The sequence below is a fragment of the Prionailurus viverrinus genome, chromosome A1 (assembly GCF_022837055.1).
Source record: "Prionailurus viverrinus isolate Anna chromosome A1, UM_Priviv_1.0, whole genome shotgun sequence".
Lineage (NCBI taxonomy): Eukaryota > Metazoa > Chordata > Mammalia > Carnivora > Felidae > Prionailurus > Prionailurus viverrinus.
Window position 1 is genome coordinate 180,335,464 of NC_062561.1, and position 17,620 is coordinate 180,353,083.

The 17,620-nt window shown below is 41.0% G+C and overlaps 1 protein-coding gene across 2 annotated transcripts in view; it reads right to left on the reverse strand.

Moving 5' to 3' along the window:
• DOCK2 (dedicator of cytokinesis 2) overlaps nucleotides 1-17,620 on the reverse strand; it is a 422,335-nt gene that overhangs the window by 323,990 nt on the left and 80,725 nt on the right. For both annotated transcript variants that reach the window (XM_047853312.1, XM_047853320.1), the window contains exons 18-22: nucleotides 17,114-17,297; nucleotides 16,894-16,991; nucleotides 15,206-15,295; nucleotides 14,107-14,207; nucleotides 13,133-13,267 (exon numbers count right to left, since the gene is read on the reverse strand). In XM_047853312.1, the coding sequence (XP_047709268.1) occupies nucleotides 13,133-13,267; nucleotides 14,107-14,207; nucleotides 15,206-15,295; nucleotides 16,894-16,991; nucleotides 17,114-17,297 (608 nt within the window). The remainder of the gene's footprint in view (nucleotides 1-13,132; nucleotides 13,268-14,106; nucleotides 14,208-15,205; nucleotides 15,296-16,893; nucleotides 16,992-17,113; nucleotides 17,298-17,620) is intronic.

The following is a 17,620-nucleotide window of genomic DNA, read 5'->3' on the forward strand; positions in this document are numbered from 1 at the left end:
TGCTCAATGTAGGTACCACTAATTGGTCACAGCTCCCTGTGCAGCTACTACCTCTAAATGCAGCCTCAGTGTCCTCCTCAACACAAGTCCAGGCAGCCACCACCAACCCATCCTTGTGATATGTGACACCAGCCCTCCTCACCATGTAAGTGTCAGCACACTACCTGGCATGCCAGAATGTTCAGTGAAATGCTTGCAGAATGTCTGGGCTACACACTGGCAATAAACCCTGCATATGGCAAGCTCTCCTGCTCTCTCCCAGTCCACCTTCCTCCTATTCTCCCCTTTGCTCACTAGCCACACTAGTCTTCTTTAACTTTCTCGGAAACTTCAAGCTCTTTCTTATTCAAGAATACATGCTCAGACTTTCCCTCCATAAAGGACTCTTCCTTTTATCCCTTGCATGGCTGGTTCATTAGCCTCCTTCACAGGTCAGTTGGAATTTCACTTCTTCAACACTGTGAGGTGATCCCAACATTAGACAAAGAAACTAAGGCACAGAGGCTGTCATTTGCCCAAGGTCATGTAGATAATTAGTTACTGGGATTCTTCACCATTACGTTATACCACATGTCTTAACTACTCGCTTATTTCCCTCATTGGTGTTTAATACGGTTTGCAATTAGTTGGTGTATTTCCTTGCTTTTTATTTTATCTCCCTCAGTACTAGATGAGGGCAGAATGAGGGGTGAACTACATCTGTCTTGTTCACTGCAGTGTCCTAGCATAAAACTTGGCCAAATAGTAAGACTCAAAAATATTTATTGAATCAATCAATGAACTGGACTGAACTGAATGAGCTGCATTAGCAGAGTAGATCTGAGTGACAGAGAGGCTAGTTTGGAGACTTGAAGGACGGGCAACCATCCGGGCCTCATAACAAAGTCCTTTTTAATTTTCCATCCACCCCAAAGACACAATTAGCAGCAAGCCCAACAACTGAGAAATATATTATTTCCTATTAAGGAAACAAATTCCACTTTGAGGTGACACTGCCTCGGGTGCATTTGAAGCAGATCACCAAGTGTGCCCAGCCACCCTGATTCGGTTCACCATCCCTGACAATGACGTCAGCTTGAATCTCACCCCTCTGGCGAACCAGACCTTTTATTATCTTGCATGTTCATATTTAGTTACAGGGGATTTGCAAACACATTTCCTAAATCTACATATTTATTCAGTAAATTGATCTCTCACCCAAGTCATTCTCTGAGGAACTGTCAGCCGCAGCATTTGACAGGAACAGCCATTTTTTGCACGAAGGTAAGGATTCTGCCAGCAAGCTAGGCTTCTAGATGTCTAAGGAGGAGTTAACAAGAAAAGGAAATACTGCTTCAACCTGGACAAATAAATATCTTGTGTCATCCATGGCTTTTCCCTTAACTATCTACAGCACAGATAGTCTTGTTCTGCAAAATTAAGCCATTTAAAGGGACAATGAAAGCAGACAGGCCCAGTGTTTTACACTTTGCTGTGAGCCAAGTAAGAGATCGGCACCCAATAGAAGCAGTTTACTCAGCCTCTGAAGGATCAGCAGGGAGAAGCCAGTCCAGCATTACACCCAGGCAAAGGACAATCCACAGTGTAGGTAATTCACATGAAGATGATGGGAAATCGACAACACCTCAAAGCCCTGATCCCTCTGCCTCTTTAGGGCCTCCAACTGGATATTAGGAAAGATGCGACGCTCTGAGGAAGGGCTGGCTATTTCACCGAAGACCTCCTCACTGAAAAATATCTTGCCTCTGATCAGTTTTCGGTCCCCATGACTTTGCTATAGCATGTGAATATTGCTGATACTGCCTCCTTGAAATGCTCTCTTTCCTGACTCCTGGAATGCCAGTCTTCCTGTTTCCCTTCCTATGTCCCTGATCAGCCTTCCCTGGAAGGACTGGCCCCTCCTCCATCCCTTCAACTTGCTAATCTTCTGGGTTTCATCCTGAATTTTATAGCATTGCTCACCTTGTGCTATAGCTTCAAATACCTCTTTGGATCAATTTCTACCACAACTATATTTCTATTCTTTACTCTCCTGAACTCCAGATTTGTATCTAACTGCCTGCTGTACATTTCTATCAGGCTATGCCAATAAACACCTCAAAATTTATCAAAATACACCATTTTCCACCAGAACTTCTCCTACCCTGTATTCATCATGCTGATGAGCAATGTCTAATCAAATAGGCCATAAAGTTCAACCACAGATAAGCTGATCTGGCCCTTTCCTCCAACTCCACTCCCACACACATTCAGTAAGTGTTGGCAATTCTGTCGTCATTCACACACCCGTATCTTCTTCCTCCCCTTCTCCAGCCCCACTGTGACTGCCTTAGTTCAAGTCTTCTTGCCTGGATCCCTGCAACCCCTTCATGATTAACCTCCTGACATCCCTCCTCTACACCACCTTCCACACACTCACCTTTCTTCCTCAGTGATCTTTCTAAAAGGTGAATCTAAATCATGTAAGTCCCCTGCTTTAGAGCTTCAATGGCTCCCACTGCCAAAAGCAGGGGTTTCCAAACTGCACGATGAGAAACCAATTAAAGCGTGATTCTCAACAGATGCTTATTTATTTATGAATTATAACCAAGTGTTATTATAAGTCAACTGTTCATAAAGTTTAATTTCTCCCTCTTGGAACAAAATAAAGAAATGTTCATCTTTCTACCTGATCCCAGCAGATGAGTCTGTGCACCCACTGGGGTGCTCATTCTGTGCTCTGAAGATGGAGGGCAGCATTAATGATGATTGTCCCTGGGGGATGACATTAGATGACTCCATCTGGCATTCAAGGTGTCCCCAGTCGAGCTACCTGTCCAGATGCAGCATCCCCACTCTTCCACCAGCACAGCTTTGCCACCAGCCACTCTTCCCCACAAACGTGCTGTCCATGGCCACAGCACAGCACAAAGAACCTAGGATTCCATGTCATATCCTTCCCTGCCGACGTCGAGCTGTGTGACCTAGAGTCCCTTTCTATATCTTTCCGGGCCTCAAGCTCCTCTTCTGTGAAATAAACATCATAATATCTATCCTTTGCAGGGTTGCTGTGAATAGTAAGTGAGGCAGAGTAAAAAGTGACATAGGGCCAAGCACAGAGGAGAAGCTTCATAAGTGGTATCCTGAAGGTAACAGGAACAATTAGAAGTTCTGTTCCACATGCCATTCCCTCTACTTGGAACTCGTGATTCTTATCCCGAGACCCACCATGGGCTAATTTCTTGAATACCTTTCAATGTTTAGTTTAAAGTGTCACCTCCTCTGAGAATTACTGATCCTCCTGAGGTGGGGTTTGTCATTTAAACCCGTCTGCACCCTGAGCCTTAGTTGCCTCATACCGTTGACCACTGCTCATGCCAGGGAGCTGGGATTTGCTTGCTGGGATGCATATCACTCACGCCCACTGGGCTGCTGCTACTTAAGGAAGCCTCTCTTATTAATTTCAGAGTCCCCAGCACTTAAAGTGCCTAGCACATAACAGGTGCTCAGTGAATGTAGGCTAATATTTTTATATGCAAAGGAAAAAGAGGGCTGTTTAAGATGCACGCATATGCACAATTTGATGTTACAATGACGGCTACTTACTTCATGGTTTACAAAGTGCTTCCCCGTGTTTGTAATAAACAGGCTGTTAGCTCCCCCTCAGCACTGTAGCCACTCACAAAATAGACAATAAATTAAAGAGAAGTAACTGTTTGACAATATCCCTTTGATGACAGTTTTCTCTTCCACTCTGATCTGATGCCAAGTTAATGTTATCATAAAATAATTCCATTAACTGCAATTGTGCAGTTTACTGAACCATTACTGTCATCAAAAAGTTAAATTATATTCAAAACCGAAAACAGAGGCTTACATAGGAATAAATGGCATCAACATGCAAATAAATTATATGCAGGAGAAACAGGAATAGCAATGTGACGGGCACTCCAGCCCAGGCTCGGCATAAACAGATGATTACATTTAAATATTTATTCATACATGAACAATGAAAACAAATCACACTGGCAAGTGCCTTCGAGTTAAATTCGTATTTGTTTAAAAAGGCAGAGGCTTATGTATTCCCTCTGACTACAGGCTACATTGAGCATGCCTGAGCTTTATTTAGACAGTCTTACTGCCTAACATATGCATGACCAGGAGGGTGAACTAGTATATAATATTTACATAAGAAGAAACTGAACTGGTGGGAAGGCGAGAAAGGGACGTGAGAGGGAAGATGCACAGAATAAAGTGAGATGCAAAATAAAAAGCAAAAGAGAGCATCAGAAAACATCTGATCACCTGATGCTGAAGGCAAGCAGAGAACGGGCAATGATGTCTGGCCCTGGATGAATTGAGCCAGACTGAGGGTGTCCACTGGAGGTAAGCACCATGCTCCTTTGACGCCTATGCTGATGGAGTGGATGCTCCAGTGCAGGCGATTGGCACTGTGCACACCGTGGCCATCCTTCCTGGCTCCCAGATGAGGGGCTGGAGAGTAGGAACACTCCCGAGATGTTATGGCTCCTATCAGGACGTTGAGTACATTTCTCTTTCCCTGTCTAGTGACTCCTTCAAAGAGTGTGAGCTTACCTGGCCTGGCCCTATGTCAGCTTTTCTTTCTTCATTCCTTGAGAGGATATGAAGGTAAAGTCATGGTTGCCTGGACAGCTTTGCCACAACAGCAAGGAATCCTTTCCTGACAACTTCTGCTCCAAGTCATTTTTTTCCTACTGAAATCCTACCATATTTAGGGATGACAGTACCTAAACTTGAGTATCCTCATGCCTCTCCACAGCCCTGATGATGATACCCAGCAAGTCCCCCCTTCCAGGAGCAGCTGTTGTCACTTAGGACAGCTCCCCATCCTGGCCAACCATACTTTACACTTGCATGACCCCCAACAAAGTTCTGGTTCTTAAATTTGCTTAATTAGATGAGGTAGAATGTGAAGTCTTACTCTGCTAATTCTAAGCTGTGTGACCTTTTTAAGTTTGAATCAAAACCTCAGTTTCCTTATCTATGAAAGAGAGACAGAAAAGGCATCCCATCTCACATTGAACGAGTGTCAGTACCTGCCATGTGCTGTTCTCAGCGCTTTGACAGTATGAACTAGTCAAAGACAGGAGCTTGGAAGCTGTCCATTCTAGCAGGGAGATGGCAGTAAACAAAAGCATACTTAATTACTGTACAGTCCATTAACATGTGATTAGCTCTATGGGGAGGGGGAAAAAGACTACAAACAGAGTGACAGGGAGGGGAATCCAAAGTGCTGGGGCAGGAGTTGCAGTTTTCAATAGAGTAGGGAAAGAGACATGTGAGTGAGGATGTGAGAAAGGAGAGGGAGTGAGCGAGCAGATATCAGGGGGAGGTGTCCAGGCCCTGAGTCAGGAGCCTGGGCCACAGCAAAGAGGCCTGTGTGGCTGGCACAGAGTGAGTGAAGAGAAGGAGGAGATGAAGTGGGGAGATGAGGTTCTCCATAGGATTTTTGCAAAAACTAATGGAGGGAACAAGTGAAATGCGCTTAGCAGGTAATAATAACCGTGGCTGCTTGCTATGCGACAGGCACTGTGCTAAATGCCTGACATCCATTAACTTATTTAGCCTGCACCACAACATGCAAGGGTTTGTACATACATGCAAGGACACTGAGCTTTAGGCAGACGAAATAATCTGCCTACAGTCATAAACATCACTAAATGGTAGCAGCAGGATTCCAATGCGGAATTCAAACCCAAGTAGCTGGCTCCAGAGTCTATGCCTTTAACTTGAACTAAGTGCCTCTCCTAAGCAAAGGGGGTTGGGAGGAGGGAGGGTTAGGAGGGATGTAGAGATGCAAGAGCATCCCAGGAGACTGGGAGCATACAGAGAGGGAGGAGAAAGCAAGAAGTGAATAAGTAGGTCCTGAAGGGGAGCAGGAGGCATGAAACAAAAGCAAAGACAGGCAGTGCAAACAGGGAGCAGAGAGCTGGGTACATGGCTGCTAGGGCCCACAGGGTTTGACCACACACACAGCAGACATAAGCAGGGGCCAGCCAATGGGCCAGCAACAGACCAAGGTGAATTCACAGGGCCATAAAAGTCCTACATTGTGATCCTCAAAAAGCAGACACCTGGGAAAGAGATCCCTTCCTCCTTAAAAACAAACAAACAAACAAACAAACAAACAAAAACAGCAAGACAGCTTTAGGATAGCATGAACAGTAAGCCAAACTCTGAGCACGGATCAAGACACCATTTATTAACTTAAATCTGAGTTTTTGAAATAAACACTCCTGCTGTCTTGCCCCGGTAAAAACATGGTAACAGGTAACGTTTGTTACGTTTATGAAATGAAGTACTGGATGCTACATGGAGAAATTTGTACATGTAATCTCACTTCATCCTCAAAACACTAAGAGCTGGTTTATCCCCATTTATGGATAAGGAAACTGAGGCTCAGAGAGGGTAAGTCACTCACTAAGCTGGGTGCAGGGACAAACATATGACTTCCTCCCAGGTCTGTCTCGTGGGAACACTGGCCATCACTGAGCCAACATTGACCAGTACAACATGAACATAATCATTAGCCCACATTGCCCCCTGAACTCTAGCCCATGGCAGCATTACGATTTGGAAGGAACACAGGTAAGTGGGAACGAATCCCTCTGTAGCACCACGCTCTGGGTTTTCTGTCTTAGAGAGTCATCCTTACAGAAACACCACAGCCTTACTTCTATGTGCCTGGCCAGCAGGAACGGAAGCTATTCAGTGCCCATTATGTGATTCAGGGAAGCACAGGCTACTTTGGACTCTGAGTAATTCCACAGCTCAGAAATCTTGGGGATCAGCTCAGCTGGTTGTCTGAGCTTCAGGATAAAAGGCACTGCGAGGAATTTTATGAAGAAGCTCAACGCCTAGAAGATAATCACTTCCACTCTTTCTGAATGTTTCTCACTATGCTCTGTGTCTCCCAGAAGCTCAGTCATTCCGGAAAAGCCTAATGGATATTGGTCATATTGATGGCTACTGAGCATATTTTGGACACATTTCCCATGATTTAGGAGTTTCCCATATTTTTAAGCCTGCCTCCCTCTAGCAAAAACTTGAACCTGCTCTGTCAGCTTCCACTGCAACCATGGCACAGGTATATGCCCAGACACCAGCCCCAGACTTTGGCTCAGGAGCCAGTGACATAAGGAGAGAGGACAGGAAAATTACATTATTTGGCTATGTGATAGAAATAAATAATCCTTAAAAAACCCAATCTGTTTCAACAACTTCTCTTCCTCCCTTACCCAACTGCATCCTGCATATTGATACAGGATAATTCCTAGCCCTTGCAAACATTCATGTGCAGTATGTGCAAAGAAAAATGGCAAGGGAATAGCTAATGGGAGCTAGATTAGCTGAAATTATGCACATGAGACAAAAAGACAAAGAATAACAGGAAAAAGAAACACAATACCAGACACAATAAGTCCCTGAAGCAATAATTATATTATGATTTCTCACCAGCTGGTTTAGAAATTTCAAACCTTCTATTTTCTAGTTTCCTAAGTAAAATGCCCTCCTAGTTTGGGGAAATACCTCCATCACTTCCCAATGTCCTTGACGCCACCCTAGAGAGGAAACCATTGATAAAGATTCTAAAATGAACAAGACACAGGAAAGCTACCTTCCCTCACCATGAGGCCCTAGAACTTCTTTGCAGGTCAGCCTACACTTTGTTCATGAGAAAGGATTCAAGATTAGGCCTGGATTATCTTAGAGACATCTCTTCTAACCAAATGCATTGTCTTAGCCCTCAAAATGCATCTTGTGCAATAGGCATTTGATCAGTATCAGTGATGTTCTTATATGCTATGCTGAATTAACAGAGCACCTCACTCCTTAAGAAGCCAAAAGTCACTGGGGCGCCTGGGTGGCTCAGTCGGTTGAGCATCTGACTTCGGCTCAGATGATGATCTCACGGCTCATGAGTTCGAGCCCCAAGTCAGGCTCTGTGTTGACAGCTCAGAGCCTAGAGTCTGCTTCGGATTCTGTGTCCCTCTCTCTCTCTTCCCCTCCCTCACTCATGCTCTGTCTCTCTGTCTCTGTCTCTGTCTCTGTCTCTCTCTCTCTCTCTCTCCCTCTCTCTCAAGAATAAATAAAACATAAAAAAAAATTAAAAAAAAAAGAAGCCCAAAGTCACTTACAGTTCCAGCAGCACTGAAGAAGGAAGAGGCCTTCCTAAAGAAGAAATAAGTGTCTCAAATACACAACTAACCTTACACCTAAAGGAGCTAGAAAAAGTAGAGCAAATAAAGGCCAAAACCAGCAGAATAAGTGAAATAATAAAGATTAGAGCAAAAATCAATGATATCAAAATTTTAAAAAAAACATTAGAACAGATCAACAAAAATTAGAGCTGATTCTTTGAAAGAATTAACAAAATTGATAAACCCCCTAGCCAGATTTATCAAAAGAGGAAGAAGAAGAAGAAGAAGAAGAAGAAGAAGAAGAAGAGAAAAGAAAAGAAAAGAAAAGAAAAGAAAAGAAAAGAAAAGAAAAGAAAAGAAAAGAAAAAAGAAAAAAAAAAGGAAAGGACCAAAATAAATAGAGTCACAAATGAAAGAGGGAAAATCACAACCAACACTGCAAAAATACAAACAATAATAAGAGAATATTATGAGCAAATTGCCAACAAATTGGGCAATCTGGAAGAAATGGATGTTCCTAGAAACATAAAAACTACCAAAACTGAAATACAAAGAAATAGAAAATTTGAACAGACCCATAACCAGTAAAGAAATTGAATCAGTAATCAAAGATCTCCCAACAAACATGAATCTAGGGCCAATGACTTCCCATAGGAATTCTACCAAACATTTAAAGAAGAGTTAATACTAATTCTTCTCGGGGCGCCTGGGTGGCGCAGTCGGTTAAGCATCCAACTTCAGCCAGGTCACGATCTCGCGGTCTGGGAGTTCGAGCCCCGCGTCAGGCTCTGGGCTGATGGCTCGGAGCCTGGAGCCTGTTTCTGATTCTGTGTCTCCCTCTCTCTCTGCCCCTCCCCCGTTCATGCTCTGTCTCTCTCTGTCCCAAAAATAAATAAAAACGTTGAAAAAAAATTTTAAAAAAGAAAATACTAATTCTTCTCAAACTGTTCCAAAAAACAGAAATGGAAGGAAAACTTCCAAACTCATTCCATGAGGTCAGCATTACCTTGATTCTAAAACCAGACAAAGACCCTACTAAAGAGGAGAATTACAAACTAATTTCCTTGATGAACATGGATGCAAAAATTCTTAACAAGATACTAGCAAGTCTAATTCAATAGCACATTAAAAAAAATTATTCACCGTGATCAAGGGGGACTTATTTCTGGGCTTCATGGCTGGTTCAATATTCACTAATCAACCAATGGGATACATCACATTAATTTTAAAAAAAGGATAAGAACCACATGATCCTCTCAAGAGATGTAGAAAAAGCATTTGACAAAACACAGTATCCTCTGGTAAAAACCTCCAAGAAAGTAGAGATAGAAGGTACATACCTCAACATAATAAAGGCCATATATGAAAGACCCACAGCTAATATCATCCTCCATGCGGAAAAACTGAGAGCTTTCCCCCTACCGTCAGGAACACAACAGGGATGTCCACTCTCACCATTGTTGTTCAACAGAGTACTGGAAGTCCTACCCTCAGCAATCAGACAACAAAAAGAAATAAAAGGCATCCAAATTGGCAAGGAAAAGGTCAAACTTTAACTCTTTACAGATGAAATGATACTCTATGTGGAAACCTGAAACACTTCACCAAAAAAACGCTAGAACTGATACATAATTTCAGCAAAGTCACAGGATATAAAAATCAACATAGAGAAATCAGTTGCATTTCTATACACTAATAATGAAGCTGCCGAAAGAGAAATTAAGAAATTGGTCCCATTTACAATTGCACCAAAAACCATAAGATATCTAGGAATAAACCTAACCAAAGAGGATAAAGATCTGTACACTGAAAACTATAGTAAGCTTATGAAAGAAATTGAAGAAGACACAAGAAATGGAAAAACAAACATTCCATGCTCATGGATTGGAAGGACAAATATTTTTAAAATGTCGATACTACCCAAAGCAATCTACACATTCAATGTAATCCTTATCAAAATAACACCACATTCTTCACAGAGCTAGAACAAAAAATTATAAAATTTGTATGGAACCAGAAAAGACCCCAAATAGCCAAAGTAATGTTGGAAAAAATACCAAAGTTGGAAGCATCTCAATCCCGGACTTCAAGCTTTATTACAAAGCTGTAATCATCAAGACATATGATACTGGCACAAAAACAGACACATAGATCAATGGAACAGAATAGAGAACCCACAAATGGACCCACAAATATACAGCCAACTAATCTTCAACAAAGCAGGAAAGAATATCGAATGGAATAAAGACAGTCTCTCCAGCAAATGGTGTTGGGAAATCTGGACAGCAACATGCAAAGAATGCAACTGGACCACTTTCTTCCATCACATACAAAATAAATTCAAAATGGTTAAAGACCCAAATGTGAGTCAGGAAACCATCAAAATCCTAAAGAAGAAAACAGGCAGCAATCTCTTTGACATCAGCTGTAGCAACTTCTTACTAGACATGTCTCCAGAGACAAAGAAAACAAAAGAAAAAATGAACTGTTGGGACATCATCAATATAAAAATCTTCTTCACAGCAAAGTAAACAATCAACAAAACTCTAGGCAGCCTATGAAATGGGAGAAGATATTTGCAAATGACATATCAGATAAAGGGTTAGTATCCAAATTCTATAGAGAATTAATCAAACTCAACACCCAAAAAACAAATAATCCAGTGAAGAAATGGGCAGAAGACATGAATAGACATTTTTCCAAAGAAGACATCCAGATGGCTAACAGACACATGAAAAGACTCTCAACATCACTCATAATCAGGGAAATACATATTAAAACCACCATGAGATACTACCTCACACCTGTCAGAATAGCTAAAATTAACAACTCGGGAAATAACAGATGTTGGTGAGGATGTAGAGAAAAGGGAACCCTTTTGCACTATTGGTGGGAATGTAAACTGGTACAGCCACTCTGGAAAACAGTATGGAGGTTCCTCAAAAAACTAAAAATAGAGCTACCCTATGAACCAACAATTGTACTACTAGGTATTTATCCAAAGGACACAAAAATGCTGATTCAAAGGGGCACATGTAACCCAATGTTTATAGCAGCACTATCAATAAGAGCCAAATTATGGAACAAGCCCAAATGTCCATGGACTGATGAACAGATAAAGAAGATATGGAAAACTGCTCAGCCATCAAAAAGAATGAAATCTTGCCATTTGCAACAACGTGGATGGAACTAGAATGTATTATGCTAAACAAAATAAGTCAGTCAAAGAAAGACAAATATCATATGATTTCACTCATATGTGTAATTTAAGAAACACAATAGATGAACATAGGGGAAGGGAAGGAAAAATAAGAAAAACAGAGGGAGGAAAACTATAAGAGACTCTTAAATACAGAGAACCAATTGACGATTGCTGGAGGGGAGTTGGGTGATGGGCATCAAGGAGGGCACTTGTTGGGATGAGCAATGGGTATTACATGTCAGTGATGAATCACTAAATTCTACTCCTGAAACTGTTACTACACTATATGTTAACTAACTTGGATTTAAATTATAAATAAATAAATAAATAAATAAATAAATAAATAAATAAATAAATAAATAAAATTTGCATCAATTCTAAAAGGGAAAAATGTAGACTTGAAAAAGAATCTTAAAAAAAGAAGAATGCACATGACATATGTTTTGTGACATGGTACAAGACAGTCATCTCTTTCTATTCTCACCTGAAATCTCAAAGAATGTTTCAGGACAATCTGAAATGATTCACATTTCAGATGCCTTGTTGAGTATGAAACTTTTGTAGCCCATCAATTGTCATGATCAAAATGATGACAACAGACTTCTACTGTCTTTTGGGAAGCCATCTCTCCAATTAAACAAGTCTATACAATAAGTGGGTGACCCGACCCATGGCTCCAGAGGTACACATGAGACCACAAACACATAACCTGCATATTCATTTCCTTGGTCATACTGTTTCCTTAGCACATGATCAAAGATAGTTCTTGGCACAGGATTTTACTGGAACAACAAAGAACTTACAGTTGTTTAAATTAGAATACGAACCTGAGGCTTCCAGTGGCTTTAACATTTAAAAACTTGCCTCAGAAGGTAACCAACAAAAGGAAAGCAGAGGCAAGATCTAGAGAGACAGGGACTATCCTGATGGCATTCAGTATCTTGATCCAGCCATACCTGAGGCCAACTGCCCTCTGGATTTTTTAAAAATGTGAAATAAAATAAAGTCCTACTCTTCCTAAATCAGTTTAAGTTGAATGTTCTTCATCTGCACTGATGAGAATCCAGACAATACATTCCACGTATGTTTTTTCTTACCTCCCATTACACACAACCAACCTGATCGTACATACAACCACAACCAATCCCCTGCCTAGCTTTACCTTCCTTATAGCCAGGATGAACATAAACCATTCTTTTGCACGTTGCATTTGAATGCCTCCATCTCTGAAGCCCTTCAAAAGAGCAGCTAACCTCTGTAACACTGTTCATCAAACATCAAATCTCTTAGGTGTTCTAACATGTCAGCTTAATTGTTGGCTACTAGGATCTCAAGGACAGATAGATCAACTGCAAATACCAGCTCATCTGTCATGCACAACTTGCTAGAGCCAAATAACTGTCAAACTCCCCAAGTTCTGCTCTCTCCACTCCCGGTACCTCTATCATTGAGGATTCCTGGAAAGTTTTCACCATATCTCAAATCAAATGAAAAATTATAGATGAAATACAGAAGAGCCTCAAATCACAAATCAAGTCCATTGGATGAAACATAACTCTATAACATGTGAAGATTTATATTTTTCCCCGAATGAGCTTAGAGGGAACAATTATAACCTATTCATAACTCTCTGTGTTGGATTTTTAAGTTGTTTTTGATCAATGGCTGGTTGTAATTTTATAAAAGAATCTCTCTGATGACACAAACACTGTTGTATCCCAGAGGAACTGCAGAACTAATCAATCACTCTTACATAACAAGCACTCACTGTGAAAATAATGTCCTCGACCGAACAATGAACTTGAACACATATTCCAAAGCTTTCAGAGTTCGTAGGATCGGCTCACATTGCTCCCCTCTGCTGGAGGTATCCAAGTAAGTCTTCAGCACTGTCATCAATTTCCTGAATAAGGGATTATATTTTGAAAATACATCTCTTTCTAACTCACAGCATGGTGATTAGTTTGCTCAGTAAATTATAAAGCATTCAATCAAAGGTTAAAGGTGGTGGTACAGCTAAGCTTACTCACTCGTTTACAGCCATAAAAATAACTCTGCTTAAAATATATGTATTTAATACAGGGAGTAAATTAGTATTTCCTGCCCATAAAAAGCCAGCAAAGGAAAAACTAGTGAGGCAAAAAATCTTTTGACTGGGAAAGCTAGTCATAATCAGGATATGAGTGGAAATAATGGTGGTGATAATGTTCTTTTCAGCATTTGCTTCCTATAAAATAAACTTCTGGTATTATCATGGAATTCCCTTACTGAGAAGCTTTCCATGTTTTTTCATTACCAGTGAAGCAGATTTCAAACTATTTGGCCTAAACTTCAAGGCCCTTTGGAAAACTGGCCTCTCCCAACCTCTCCAGCATCACCTCCTATCTGTAACCATCAGTTCCCTGTGTCCAAGCTATAATTGGCTACTTGGATGTGCACTTTCTCTTCTCTAGCCTCTGAATCCCAGTGTCTACCTCAAGTCCTGCTCAATAAATGCTGGCTGACCGACTGAATGAATGAATGCTTTCATGTACTGCTACCACAATAAAATATTCATTCTAACCTATGGGTTTGCACATTTTTATTTAATTCAAATAATCCATCATGGACTGGGTCTTATCAGAAAGGGAGAACTCACACAGCCTGATACAAAAGGAAAATACTCAAGATCCTTGTGCCCTGGGCATCCTGGCAGGGCAAGCAGGAGATGGACAAGAAACTCCCATATGTACAGTAACTTACTTGTAAGCCAAGGTGGCACTGAAATGCTGTTGAATGTAAGCCTCCAGAACAGTGTTGAAGTGCTGGAATTTCCGGTCAGCAATGAGTCCTATTATGTAGATCTGAAGAAGATTCAAGGAATCAGGGTTTGGGGGTCAGACCCAAGGCAGGAAGCCATAGTCACATGGCATAATTAAATCTCCAGCAAAATTATTTTGCCCAGGAATTAACTCACTAATATATTGTTAGTCCTTTTCATTACGGTAGTATGTCTCCTAAAAGGCATTTCATGAAGTGTGTTACAGGGTGTTATAGGATAAAAGGGCTTCATGGCCAGGTAAGTTTGACAGATTTCAGGATATCATTGTTAGACTGTCGTCTTTACTTCAGGGTTTTTTGGAGTCTTTAACATATCTACATGCATTGTGAATCTCTGAGAGGGTCATACAATGTCTAGCACTTCTTACAGGTTACCTTCCCAGAAGCCCTCTGGGAAGCACTGGATTAAGTCACAGTTGTTTCCAAGTAACCTCTTTAAAATGTAAATGTCACTGACACAAGCAGTTAATGCACTAAGACTTCATTGGTCACTGATACCCTAGTGTGGACATGACAGTAAGAAAACATGAGTTGGGACACAGAGGAGGAACAGATCATTTGGGAAGATGTTAGAGGAAGGACTGGGATTGTGTGCTACCATAAAATGTTCTGGGTGGGCAGGAGGATGTAATGATGCTGGGAATTTGGAAACTATGAGAAAGAAGAAGGTAGGAAACATTTTGGGTGCTTCATAACCTGGCCAAAACAAGCTCCCGGCATTCATGGAAAGCTGAAGCCATTATTCATGGCATCTAGCTTCATGTACTTGCAACCAGTACTAATATGACATCAACATTTAAAATTCCCCTTTAACTCATCCTACCATGTTTTCAAATGAACTAGAAACAAACACAAACTCCCCAAATCCTCAGCTGCTCATTCATTGCTCTAATTGCCAAAAGTTACAGTGCCTCCAAAAAAATTCACGAAAGGGCCACAGGGGACACAAGTTCTCAGTGTTCTCACAGTGAGACACACACTAATGTCTAATGTCACTAAATACCGGTCCCTTCTTTCTTACCAATGCATCGAAGACGAGGATGTCGTACTCATTACTTTGAGAATGCTCCATCATGATATTGAAGAGGGCATCCAGAGTATCCTGGAGAAACTGGACAAAGTAATGAAGGTCACATTAGAAGAGTGAAGAAATTCCACTCCTCAGTGTATCCCTAAGGGAATGAGAGTACACATCCAAGACGTGCTGCCTTCAAAAGGTCCAGGGAGCTTTCTTCACAAGAGCCAGAACTTGGAGCAACCCAATTGCCAATCAACAGCATGAATGAATATGTGACAGTGTTTTAATAATACAGAATACTCCATAGTAATAAAAAAGAGCAAACTACTTCTACATTCAACAACAAGGATAACCCTCATGAGAACTGTGTAGAGTATGATAAGTCAGACACAACAATGTACAATATTCATTACTCTATTTTTACGAAATTCAAGAACAGGCAAAAAAAATCTATGATGGCAGTCAGTATAAGGAGGTTGAGAAGGAGTAAGAGAGAGTCTACTTCAATGCCAAAACTGTTCTGTATCTTGATCTAGACGGTGTGTATATCAGTATGTACGTGTGTAAAAATACAGTGAACTGTACCCTTAGGGTGTGTATATACTTTAATAAAATTTTTTTTAGAAAAATAAAAATATAATGCAAAGGTAGAGACAATGTAATTCCCTCCTCGATGCTTCTCCAAGCTGTCCAAACATGATAGACCTTATGAAAGGATGTCTGGAGAATTTTCCTTCTACTGCTGAATCAGGTAGGTGGATCAATGGTGCACATTTTAAAGCACTGATCTGAAAATTCTACTGTTGCTTCTCCATGTATGGAAAATTAACTAAAATCTGATACTTTTCCTTCCTAGGAAATGGGTCAATATTTCCTATAGTCCCTGAAAACACAGAGCTACCAAATACAGATGTTTAATCTCAGAGTTTCTAGCTGACCAAATTCCTGAGGAAACAAGATCACCAAGACCTGTGGGAAATATTTGTCCCAATTTGTAGAATTGAAGAGAAGGTTGCTTCATTAGATCTGTACCTCAGACACTATATTCTCCAACACCATGTGGACACAACAACACATCTGACATGTGTATTATTTCCTGCTTGTTTCACTTAAAATGTGAGCCCTGATGTCTTTCTCTTTCATGTATGATGCATAATACTCTGTAAGCAACAGGAACTAAGAATACTTTTTATTTCTAACACTAACAGTAGGTAGTACTAAAAGATCACACTTTTTAGCAATTTATACCAACAAAAATAATGAATAGTTACTATTTATTTAACTCTGTATGATTTACGTGTTTAGTAGAACATTGTGTAAGAGACGACACTAAGTAATTTTTAAATATTACTGCCTTGAATGCTCACAACAACCCTGCAAAATATGTCACATCCGTATTATCACATAAAGTTGGCGAGTGGTTGAGCTGAGATCTACACCCAGGCTGATCTCCTTCCAGAAACTAAACACAACCATAGTTTTTTACCACTCAACATGTTTTCGGCATCATTGAACCAAATCAGCCTCTGGATTTCCCAGTAAAGGTTTCTCATGGCAATCTGAGACGTTATGTCCCACTGTTAGAGAAAAAGTCCGATCTTTCTCAACACTTCATTTGCCCCCAGAAGCCACCCATGATTTAAATCTCTGTCACTGGTGGATGAATACAAACAAAACGAAGCCCCACTGACCTTTACCACTTCCTCTCCATCGACAATCTTCAATTTTTCTAAGTTTTCCTGTAGCAGCTGAGGCTTCATACGCCACTTAAGCAAACCCAGCAAGCCCACTGAAATAGAGTCCAGATAAGCTGAATTACTATTACTAGACTAAACTGTTCATTCAGGACCTTCCTGGACTTACACACATACACACGCACTACATATACACAACTCTTGATGGTTTCATTACCATTCTGGGTGAGCTTTGTGGAACACACCAGGGTGGAAATGGAGAATACATCCCGGGAGCTGACAGAGAGCCCTCCAACACTGCTGGAGCTTCGACTCAAGGTGGCCCCCTTGTTTTCCACATGGTGTCGATAAGAAGGAAGTGTCAGGTAAGCACTGGCATCCTCCATCTTCTTACTCTCCCCCTGGGAAAAACACCTTGGTTATTTCCCCAAGCCGTGGTACATGCCCAATGCCACACAGAGTTTGAAGGTGCAGAGGATCAGAATTTAAAAAATCATCAGAGAAGCAGTAAATATCAGCTGGTATGGCAGGGCTATCTTTCCACAAACCAGGCAAGAACCCAAAGTTACATTAATGGAAAAAAGATTGACCAACCATTTGAAGGCTCTGTGGGCTTCATTAACAGTACAAAGGGAATTTGAAGATTCCCCTGGCAGTTCATTGTGATTCCGCCTACATTCCTTGAGATCTTAACACATGCCCATGAGCAAGACAAGGAATCAGG